Source organism: Scardinius erythrophthalmus, assembly GCF_964197995.2.
Source record: "Scardinius erythrophthalmus genome assembly, chromosome: 7".
NCBI classification, from domain to species: Eukaryota; Metazoa; Chordata; class Actinopteri; order Cypriniformes; family Leuciscidae; genus Scardinius; species Scardinius erythrophthalmus.
The window spans coordinates 35,654,092-35,666,822 of record NC_138227.1 but is presented as its reverse complement, the minus strand read 5'-3'; the positions used below and the strand labels follow the sequence as shown (position 1 = coordinate 35,666,822).

The following is a 12,731-nucleotide window of genomic DNA, read 5'->3' as shown; positions in this document are numbered from 1 at the left end:
TTTTTTTCCTCATTCTAAAAAAAAATTCCGTAAACACGGCGTCGTTTCAAGAAATATCTGCGTACACACGAAACCACTGAAACCGACTGAAAACGGTGTAGTATATATGCCAGACCAGTATGGGGCGCTGTAATTCTGCCACAGAGATACACTATACACGGAGAAGAAGACTTTGAGCATGCGCATAACCTTGCGCGCTGTATTCGAACCAAGAAGAAGAAGACGAAGATTATCGCTTGTTGCTCACCACAGTTGCATAGAAGCAATAGATTCTGCTATATATAAAGCTAGTAGGCTTAGTAGCTTCTGCAGCACGAACACAATCATGTAAGTCCGCCATTATTGTTGTTGCTGTTACGCGTTTTTTTTTTTTTTTTTTTTTTTTTTGTGTGACATCTTTTTTTTTATTTTTTTTATTGCTGAACTTATTTTGATGAGTTAAAGCAATGTAAAAACATAGCCTATGTTGTATATCATTTTGCACGTCATAAATCATCATACTTTATCACAAATCAAAATATATATATTTTTTTTTATTTTTTTTTTATTTTTTTTATTTGCAGTTGAACAATCAAATAACAAGTAATAATACAACTGAACATTCATAACAATGAGATGACAGTGGATGACAATAACATAAAGAAAGAAGACAATAGATACATTTTAAGTAATCCTACAAAGAGAAAAGACGTATTAATCCAATTATACTTCACTCAACAAAATATCATATAATTTCAAAAATTTGACACTTTTTTTGTTGTTAATTTTTTTCAACGTCTTAATAAAGTATTTAAAGTCACATAAAAAATGATATAATTTGGGTACTTTTAGAGAAAACTTACACTTATGTATAAAAAATTTTGCTAATAAAATAAATACGTTTCCAATATATTCTATTTTATGATTACAATGAGAAAAATAACAAATTACATCACCCAATACAAATTCAATATCTAATTTTAGTTTTGAAACAAGGAGTTTTGACAGTTCCAACCAAAATTCTTTAACCTGTTAAGCTGCAACGCCACTTTTGAAAAATCCCCAGAAATGACATACCCAAACTAAAACAGATACAGTTCATGAACCCTTTGTACTAAAAGCACAAGTATGATCTCGTTTGAAAGCTGACACCTGGCAGTTTATTGTAAATGTAGAATTAATTATTGTCGTAATGACAAAAATTGTTATAAATAGCTTCAAAGTTTTGTAAAGTTATTAGAAATTATTTTTTATGAAACATCCTCATGAAAATAAAATTGAAATTGGCACTGGAGCAATCTAGAAATGCACTACAGCTAAAGCCACATGTCTAAACATTTTATGTTTAAAATCTGAAGATAATAAGCCCAAAACTCTGTATTTAGTTAAATGTTTTTCAAGACCATGTCATGTGACTAACAGTTAGGGCTAGCTAGCATGTTAGCTTAGCACACCATCAATACACGACAATATATGAGATTAAAACCATATTTATGTTCAAAACGTACTTTATAACTCAAGCTGAATGTTTTAAATAATCTTCTGTGATCTAATTTAGCTTTAGATAAAAAAATCAGACAGAAAATATATTATTTGATAGTATTATGCACAATGATGAAGTCTATATAGATTAGCATTACATTATAAATATAATCTATTATTATAAAAATACCTGGCATGGCTTGAAGAACACAGGCAAATCAGATATCATTGCAATCATGTTTATTGTCTTCAAAACATCTTGTATCTGCATGATTACAGCCGATCTCTGTTAGCTGTGTGTGTGTTCGAGGCTTCCTGGAATGTCACATGATCATGGCTCTTCTTCATGTGCCATATATGGACTATATTACTGTGCATATAGCGCCCTCAGCCTATTGGTATGAATTGAAAACACTGTGAATTAGAATACCAAACGCTCATAAAGATTACATTGACGCATTTGGGTATAAATTCAATAAATATTATTCCTGTCTATAGAAATATGATGTGAATCTAAAATAATCTATCAATATTTCTCCAAATCTGCACATTTTTGAGCTAAAGCCCTGAGGGACGTTGTTTTGTGTATCGCTGTCATGACGACAGCACGGGAGTTTTTTATGAATGGGAGCGGCTGACGCGCATAATTCATATTAAAGGTATCGACTCATTTTTTCATTTCATAACTCCTGACACAAATTAAGACATAACTGTCACTATGAGTTTCTCAGAATACAATAGTGGTCAAATACTGAAACTTGAGTCTTATATCTTTTTAATGATGTATAGTTTGTCAAGGTATAACATTAAATCTGATAGTAATTTTGAATTAAATAAATAAAAAACGCTTCAGTGCGCCGACGCACTGGTGAAGCTTAACAGGTTAACAAGGGAGCAATTAAAAAAAAGATGATCAATTGACTCAATACTATTTTTACAGAAATTGCAATTCAAGTTACCATTACCAAATTTAGATGTGAGTTTGTTGGTGGGATAAATATTATGTAAAATTCTTAAGTGTAGTTCTTTCACCTTGTTGGGGATACAAAATTTGTAAGGCAAAAGCCATGCTTTTTTCCAATTAATATTATCTATCAAAGAATTCCAAAAAAATTTTCCCCTCGGGGTAATTCGTTTTCTTGACTGAAACACATTTCTTAAAATTTTATTATTACATTTTGGGTCGTAAATGGGACATTCTACCAGAAACGTACATTTGCTGTCCTGGCACTACTATTGTTTTATAAAACTGGTGTAATCCACATATTTCCCAAAACTGTCATACAGTGAATTAATTTAGAGGGTTTTACAACAGAATATGTTATGTATTTGATTAAATTGTTTTTTATTTTTGTTTAAAAAACAGTTTTTAAAATTAAGAACCCCTAAAATGTACTGTCCCAGGTCAAATCTCAATTCTATACATCATATAAATAATAATTATACATTTGAAATTCATAGAAAAAACAATACCATAGCACATTTAAGATGTTATAATTTGTATTATTCGATTAAAATCTTCAGTAAAATGAATTATTAATAAATAAATAGATTTTTTAGAAGTGTCCCCGGGTTTCTGTCATGCCCTGTCACACTTGCATAAAAGATTCCAAGAAAAGGGTGTGATATGTCTTTAAGGTCCCAAATCACAGGAAGTGACCTCATTTGCCTCTCATCACACACTGACACCAACCAGAGGTAATTTCTGTCCTTGAATTTTGTAATTTTAAGCCTTTCTGCATGTTTTTACCTGAGGTCGAGCTACTACGTCAGTTCCTGTCACGCAATAATGTCCCAGAAAATGTATGTCAATAGGTTTAGATTTGGAACAAATTAAATCTTTTGTGTAAATACTCTCTGAAATGTTGTCAGTTTTTATGCTAGCATGCTAAATAGCTGAGTTATAGCTGTTAAAATGTCTGACTGTCAGGCCCTGTCACGTCAGGCTCTGTCACATTTCACTGTGACAGGGCCTGACATTCTGTGACGGGGCCTGATACATTGCTTGTTTGTAGTGAATACCACAGGTAATCTTCTTGTTTCATTGCAGATGAATATGTTGACTACTGCTAACATTTGTTTATTTATTTATTTTTAATAAACGCCTAATTTCAATTCAGATTCAATTTCAGAGCAAAATTAGTTTGATTGCAAAATTCACAAAATACAAATTCACCACTAGATACTTACTGTCCCTTTAATAGTTAATGATTTAAAGAATATATCTTGAACTCATTTAAAAATGTGCTTTATGTGTTGCTACTTGCTCATCATTATTCCATTTTTAAATAAAAAAGATTCAACTGTTAAAAAATGGTTTTGTACAACAATATTAATTAATACAATAATACCAAAGACAAGTGTGCTGTGTGTATTGTTTCTTCTATTATACAGCTCTTAAGTTACTGATTCAATAAGGAATCTGGGTAAAGATATATGACAACATATATAGGATATACTAATGAATTTTACTTGTAGCCTACACAGGTTTAAAGTGGCTCATAATAGGCCTATTAGAGAATTAAAATACTGTTTACTCTTTAAAATCGAGACTATCTTTTCCCATTGTTAATTGTGTTTGATTAATTTTATTAATAAAGACTTATCCACTATTTAAATACAGATTTTTAGTATATTACTACAAATTATAAACATTTTGTTTTTTTTAGTTTTTCAGAGAAAATCTGGTCATTTTAATGTAATTCGTAATGCTTGATGGAAAAAATGTCAGTCCTGTCACAACATTGTCAACCCTGTCACACCACGGTCAGTCCTGTCACAAAGTATATTTTAGTCCAAAAATGGCTATTTTGATTATAACAATTATTGAAATGGGTATATAGTGATAGTAAAGACTGGATTATATATTTACAATAATGCGTTGGTAACAAACTTTACCCCAAAAGCCCCTTATTCAACAACATTATGTGAACCTGATGGTCATTCTTTATCTAAGAGCCCACAAAACAAGCAAAATCAGCCTGATAGCTGTGTTTTTTTTAATGAATTATATGTTTCCTTCAATAAGGGACAGATCCTCATTAAAATGATGATATATATTTGTGCAGAAGAGAGCATATTCTTTAACACACTTACATTATCAGCCATGTCTGTGACGGAGCCTGACATTTTAAAGAGTAACTGCATATTAAAATGCTTATTATTCAAAAATTATTATGTGCCGAGGTGGGATTTCAATAATTTACAATTATTCACTATCTCCTTTGTTAAAGTCAGGGTTAAAGTTGAAGGTTAATAATACTTTTTTTTTTTTTTTTTGGGGATAGAAAATGTACGTTTCTGGTAGAATGTCCCAAATACTCTTATCTTCAATCATAAATTTCTGTTCACTCTTTACAATCTCTTCAAATGATAAATGACATTTCATTAGATGAACAAGTCCATTTGGTATAGCTTTTACCATTGTAAGAAATTCCTTATGAATAACAGGGAAATTATGTTTAGACATGAAATCATAATAAGAGTAAACATTCCCTTGTGGATCTAACAAATCACAAAGATAATCAATACCTTTTTCATGCCAATTCTTAAGAAAAATCGACTTGTTCTTAGCAAGTATAGTTTCATTGTTCCATAGCTTAACTTTATGTGGGGAAAAATTGTGAACAAAGCAAAGTTTCCATGCCAAAAGAGCCTGTTCGTGGAATTTAGAAAGCTTTATAGGAAGCTTAGAAGGAGAAAAATTGCAGGTGAGCTATAACTTAAGCCCTCCCACTTTTTTATAGATATTATGTGGGATAAAATACCAAATAGACTCTGGCGAATTGACACAACTCTTTACCCAATTCAATTTAAAAGTATTATTAACATCAAAAAAATCAAGCATTTCAAAACCTCCCTCAGCTTTTTTACCACATAAAACCTGTTTCTTCAAATGCTGATGTTTGTTTTTCCAAAAAAACTTAAACAATAAACTATTACTCTGTTTACAGGTATTCTCATGGACAAACAATGAAAAGGAAGGATAAATAAAGCGAGCTAGACCTTCAGCTTTTATTAAAAGAACTCTACCAAGAAAAGATAAATCTCTTTGAAGCCAATTGTTAAATATTAATTTAGCTTTTTTAATGTTAGGGAGAAAATTCATATCTTGTCTAAGAGATATTTTCTTAGAAATATGAATACCAAGATATTTCACACTATCTTTAATGGGTATATTATTTATAGAAATGTCATGGGATTCAAATAAACAAAGAATTTCACATTTAGGAATATTTAAATTTAAACCAGAAGCCTCTGAGAATGCATTAATTGTTTCAAGAGCCTTACCAACCTGATTTGTATTCTCTAAAAACAGGGTTGTATCATCCGCAAGTTGTGAAATTTTGATCTCACGGTCAAAAATGGACACCCCTTTAATATCAGGATTATTGCGAACACTCAGAGAGAGTAATTCCACAACTAACACAAACAAGAAAGGAGAAATTCCACAACCTTGTCTCACTCCCCTATTAATAGGAAATCTAGTAGAGGTATCAAATTGTAAAAGAACCGTGCTATTAATATCCTTATATATCATTTTAACAAATTTGATAAATTTATCTCCAAAGCCAAACAACTCTAGTGTCGAAAATAGAAATTTATGTTCAATGGTATCGAACGCTTTGTAGAAGTCTAGGAACAATATGATTGCATCTGAATTAATATGATGTGCATAATCTATGAGATCTAAGATTAGTCTGATATTACAACTTATATGTCGTTTAGGCATAAAACCTGTTTGTGTTTCATTAATTATATCAGACAAACCTGTTTTTAGTCTTTTGGCAAAGACTAATGAAATAATTTTGTAATCTAAATTTAGTAATGTGATTGGCCTCCAATTGTCAAGTGAGAGAAGATCTTTACCTGGTTTTGGTATTAGGGTGATGAGCCCTTGTTTCATAGATGTACTTAATTCTTCATTAACAATACAATCATTATACATTTTAAGTAGTGGTCTCTTGATAGTTTCCCAAAAATGTGCATAAAATTCAATAGTTAGGCCGTCTGAGCCCGGGGATTTACCTTTCTTCATAGACTGCATTGCATTGGTTAGTTCAGTTAAAGTAAGGTCCTTTTCGCAAATTGTTTTAAACTCATTTGAAATTCTTGGAATGTAATGTTTGATTTTTTGTATAAAGGAATTCACATAATTTACATTATAATTTGAACTATATAATTTATTAAAAAAAGAATATACATAGTTATTTATTTCAGAGGGGTTTTTGTTAATGCTATCATCAATTTTTAAAGCCGTTACAGAATTTCTTTTTATATTTCTTTTTTTCCAAAGAAAAGAAATAGCTGGTATTTTTCTCTCCCATTTCTAACCATTTAGCCCTGGATCTTATGAATGCACCTTTGGCTAAATCAAGATAAAGATCATCTATTTCATTTCGCAAATTAGATAGATATGTTTCCTCTTCTGTATTAAGATTTTCCTTGGACAATAATTTATCAAGTTCAATAAGAAGAACTTGACATCTTTGGGAATTAACTCTTTTAAGTTCTTTACCTCGACGCATTGCCAATTGTCTAACTTTAAATTTAAAAAATTCCCATCTTTGGATATGATTCATAGATTCATCGACCAGAATAGAAGAAATTTTGTTAACACCATCTACAAATTTTACATCTGAAAGTAACTTATTATTAAATTTCCAGTAACCACGAATTTTTTTACAACTATTTGAATTGCCAATTAAAGAAATAAAAATTAATTTGTGATCTGATAAAGGTGCATAAATAATCTGAGTATCCAAAACAAATTGGACTGCATTAATAGATAGGAGCCAAAAATCAATTCTTGATTTACGAGAAAGAGTATTATTTGTCCATGTATATTCGTTATGATGAGGATGTAAAAAGCGCCAAACATCAGTAACCTGTAAATCATCACAGAGCAACTCAAAAATCTTAGATGTACTACTTTTTGGGGGGAGTCTATCCACAGAGTCATTGGGGGCTTCATTAAAGTCTCCTCCTATCAATAAATAAGCATTTGTGTTTACTTTTTAGATTTATAAGTATCAAACTAAGTTTCTTGAACATAGATGCATTTAAGACGTTGTTGTTATGACCGTAAACATTACAAATGATAAATTTCGTATTGTCAATATTTACAATGATTATAATCCATCTCCCTTCACCAGAATAAATTGTTTCCACTATGTCTCCTTTTAACTTATTTAGGAAAACAGCGACCCCTGCAGAATGGTTTGTTCCATGACAAAAAAAAGCAGAATCACCCCACTGAGATTTCCAAAACTTTATATCATTCTCACAAGAGTGAGTTTCTTGAAACAAAATAATTTGAGCCTCCCTTTGTTTAACAAAAAGAAAAAGTGCCTTCCTTTTATCGATATCCCTTAGACCTCTAACATTAAGAGAAATAAGATCTAATCTCCCAAAATTAAAACCTGTCATCCAACAGAACGAACAATGAAAAAGAAAGAAAGAGAAAGAGAAAAAAAAGAAAGACCTCCCAAATTAGGTTAAGTTTCTCGTTAGAATAAAACAAATAGACCCACCAGGATCTTACATGCAACAAAATGTCAACCAGCAATTATTGCGGCAACCACATTGTGAGTTGTTAGGGACCATGAAATGTCCAATGAACTTTAAATAACAAATATCAGTGTATGTCCATTTTCATTCAGTATGATTAAATGTCAACATTCACTTTTTTACCTTCGATGTAAGCAAAAGCACCTATGAATGACGCTCTTTTGCCTTCTTCTCTGGCTTTCTGAACCAAAGGCCAAGCTTTGGCCCGAATCGCTCTTTCATTAGGTGACAAATCTTCTTTTAGACGGAGATGGGCATCCTCCAGAAATTTCGAGCCTCTTGCATCTCTCCATATGATATCACGATAGTGACGCATGCTGAATTGAATGATTATGCCTCTCGCTGTGTTGCCGTCTTTCTTCTTTCCAATTCTGTGCACGGAATCCACCACCTCAGGTAGCTTTTCAGCAATTTTCGGAGAAATCTTGCCAAGAATGTTGATCACCAGATCCCGAGTGTTTTCCTGTTGATCTTCTTCCTTCACTCCCTGCAGTCTCAGCCCCCATCTTCGTCGATAGCTATTCGCCTCCAGCAGTTGAAGTTTGAGTTGTTTGTTTTCCTCTTTCAGATCTAGGGTCTTCTTTTCCAATGCAACAATTCTCCCATCGTGGTTAGCGGTATCTTTAAGTAGTTTTTCAACAGTTTCATTCATAAAGGTCATGGCATGATCCAAGTTTCTCACCGTTGTCTCCATAGAAGTAACCTTCTCAAAAATAACTTCACATTTTGCAGAGAGAGACTGAATAGCGGCCATAACCTTATTAATGTCAGAATCAGGAGATGTAATCTTTCCTTTTTTGGGTGCTGGGCTTTTAGCTGGAGTACAAGGTAGAGGAGTTGCTAATACTTTCTCTGAATCGACGGTCTCAGTAGAAACACTGGATACATCTGTCAGCATTGCATCTTCGGGATATGAGGCGAAGAGTTGGGATGGAGCAATTTTTTCATTTTTCTCCATGCTCGTCTCAGAGTGATGTTTCGCTTTACGTTTGCCCATATGACCGAATTTTCAAACAAAAATAATATTAATCCCTAATATGTCATTAGCAAATAAGAAAAAAAGTAGTTTTCCTCACTTATTGCATGTAAATCACGATGATGTCTGAGGATTAAAGGCGCAGCGTGTCTGCTTGCAATAGCGCCATCTTGGCCTGCCGTTGCTGTTACGCATGACACAGACGGCACGTGATGTGATGACATCATCGTTTCACAAAATATACGGATTGGCTGTACACACGAAACCGCAAGGGTGTCGTTTTCAGATTTATCCACTTTGGGACCCGGTTTCAAAAAATAGCGGTTTCAGTCTCCCAAAACGCTGGATCCGTGTGGACGAAAAGCCAATACGATAAAAAATGTATACGTATACAGCGAAACGCGTCTCCGTGTGGACGGGCCCTAAGAGAATAAATTGTTATGCAAGTACTTTTACGTTTAATACGTAAAGTACATTTAAAATCAGGTACTTTTTACTTTTTACTTAAGTAGGGTTTTCATTGTGGTACTTCTACTTTTACTAAAGTAAAAATGTCTTTGGTTATTTGTACTTTTACTTAAGTATTGAGATTCAGTACTTCCTCCACCACTGTAAATATAATGCTATAATCAACACTTTTTAACCTACTAGTTAACCTTGAGAACTGTAATAGTGAAGAATCTATTGAGTAAAAAATCCATCCTGTTACTTTCAATCCTGTTACTCATATGACAGAAATAACAGGAGTGAGTTAAAGTAAGAGGAGTGAGTAGAATCCTCTGTTTTTTATTTTTTTTATTTAATACTTTAAATATTAGTTGATATAATATTATTCACCTGAATTATGAGTTTTAAGGTTGCAATTACTTAAATTGTAGACATAAGTATTTGTTTTCCAATGTGAACACCATACTTCCAGGGAGTCTGTCTACCGCAAAGTGACTTCAACTTTTTGTCTTTCTTATACTTTGTAGAAGATGAAGAGAACCCATACAGGTGTCAGAAACACCCACCCATGGCATACTGCAAGGGAAGGAGCGAGACACACCCGTAACCTTCTCTTTTCCCTTTTTGTCTTAACTTGGCAACTAGTAAATAGCCTACAAGTCTAGCAAATTTCGTCATGCTAGCATGTGTGGAAGTATTTAAAGAATGCATTTATGTTTATTCAATTTGGTTAAAAAAATATACTACAGTTTACAATGCATGAACACGATAATAAAACAGTTAATTGGACATTTTTTAAAACATTAAGTTATTAAATTAGTGCAATGGAACTGCAGTTAATACCAATAGAGAGCAAGTAGTGAGTAGAATGAACTCATGCACATATGTGTCACATAACATTGGTTGCAGTACAGAGGAAGATGTCAGGATCCAGATGCAGAAGCTTCTCTTTATTAAACTTATTCAACAAACTCACACAACTTTACAAAACACTGGAGATTCTCTGGAATAAGGACTTATCAACCAACTTAGTCAAAACGTAGAACTGACCCTGAACAGAAAGACACACATGACTTAAGTACACTGCAAACAGAGGAACTAACGAGACTTATTAAGTAGACACACCTGAACTCAAACGCTAATCAAGACAAACAGGAAACTAAAGGATGACAGAACCAATCGACACACAAAACACACTAGAAAACCAGACATGAATGAAAACACACATAAAATGTGACAATATGGTGAACAACAAACTAGAAAAAAAGAATTTGGTTGGAATTTTTCTGCAGACTTGGATTTGACATCCTGGATGAAAAAACAAAAGCTACAATAGACAATTTTTGCAAAAGAAAATGACATAACTCTTTTTATAAATGTTTTATATGGACTGTATTTGACAATCAATATGTAGTAACTTTATTAAATTTAAAAAGATTCACAATTTGAGTTCTAATTTCTTTGGTTCTGAGACCATAAATAATAGGGTTACATATTGCAGGAACAAGGTAATACATTGCGCTAGTTAATATACGGATATCTCGGGGTATTGTAGCTACTCTATACCCAACAAATGCAGCAGTAACACTAATATAGGCTATTACTATGGTCATTATGTGTGTGCTGCATGTATGAATGGCTTTGTGGCGGGATTCACCAGAAGGAGAGCGAAATATAACTACAAAAATCATGACATAAGAGCAGAATATCACAAAACAATCACTGGATGTTACACCAAAAGCTACTGTAAGGGCTAAATAGTTTTTAGAAATATCATTACAAGCTAGATTGACAACAGATGTATGCTCACAGAAACTGTGGTAAATCATATTTGTTCTACAAAAAGTAAGTGGCACAACTAGACCAACCATGGCAATAATGACAACTGCGTTCCGAATGCTAAGAACTGCAGAGAAAATAAGTGAGTTTGTCATATTTACAAAATTATTGTAACGTAAAGGATAAATAATAGCAAAATATCGGTCCACAGCCATCCCAAGCAATATGGTGGACTGGAAACAACCAGAAAAATGCAAACAAAACATTTGTATTAGGCATTCATGTCTTGTAATTGTATTCCAGTCCAACAAAATACCGACCAACATCCTTGGAATAAAGTAAATGGGCACAAAGAACCCCCAAAGTGCAATAAGTCCAATTAAAATATACATGGGAGCATGCAGTTTTCTATGTTTTGCAATGACAATAATCAAAATGCCATTAGCAAATAATGTATAGATTAAGATTATGCAAAAAGGAATGAAGAGTAGAGGCCGGTACCCTTTAAGGTCACTGAATCCAATTAACTGGAAATCAGTAAAAGAGACGTTGTTTGATTGGTCACCCATTCTGCTTTTTTAAAGCGTGTAGTACAGACCTTCAAAAATAAAACAACAAAAATAAACAGCAGTTATTCCTCATATTTTGTAACTCGTTAACCTCAGTGTCAAATACATGAAAATATAAACGTTTTAAAAACAATGACAATACATTACCTATCTGAACATATTAAGCATAAAAAATCAAGAAGAAATAGGCAAAATGACAGTTTTTCATATTTAGTTTAAAGTTCTCCTGTACTCCCATGAAACAGTCTGTCTTATATATCCCTGTTCTGTCTTTCCCTACCACTGAGCAAACTCTTCCCTGCTCTTAAATACTCTATCTTTCCCTCCCTCAGCATTGCATGGGGATTTGGGGCTTGTTAAATTGGAACACAATTAGTCACAGCATTCTTTTCAGACAGTGTTTTCTTTTTTTTTTTTTGTAAGACTGTTAAGACTATTTTCTTGCTTTAAACATTTAGTGATATAACTCTTAATTGATATAGATGAACTATATAACTTATTTTACACTTAAATGAGATGAACACCTCTCAATAGAATAATTAGAAAAGCCACTATTTCCGTTTTAAATCAGGATGCTCCTCATGGGTGAATTAATTAAATGTATAATTTTACCAGATACATTATCCAACATTCAACATAACTGCTGCATTCAATTCATAAAGTATATATATCCTAGGTGTCCTTTTACTAATCACAGTTTTTCAACATTTTCACTTTTTTTTGCCATCATTAGTTAATTTTTCACATTATATTGGGTAAGCTGTCACAGTGGGCACCCAATTGACACTGATTTGAGAAGACTATAGGATGGATTGAAACTAATCTAAATTATCTAAAATTAAAAATAAAGCATAAAATACTTAAAATGTATTATATTTAATTACTTTGCAACATAAATTCAGCGGTACAACAGTAATTATACTGAAAAA

General features: G+C 32.5%; 1 protein-coding gene across 1 annotated transcript; it reads right to left on the bottom strand.

The window, feature by feature from the left end:
• Positions 1-10,857: 10,857 nt before the first annotated feature.
• On the bottom strand, positions 10,858-11,802 carry LOC308693484 (olfactory receptor 52Z1P-like; the record flags this gene model as incomplete). The annotated part of the gene is made up of 1 exon (XM_081370403.1): positions 10,858-11,802. One exon carries the CDS (start codon positions 11,800-11,802, stop codon positions 10,858-10,860), a length of 945 nt encoding a protein of 314 aa, XP_081226529.1.
• Positions 11,803-12,731: the final 929 nt, after the last annotated feature.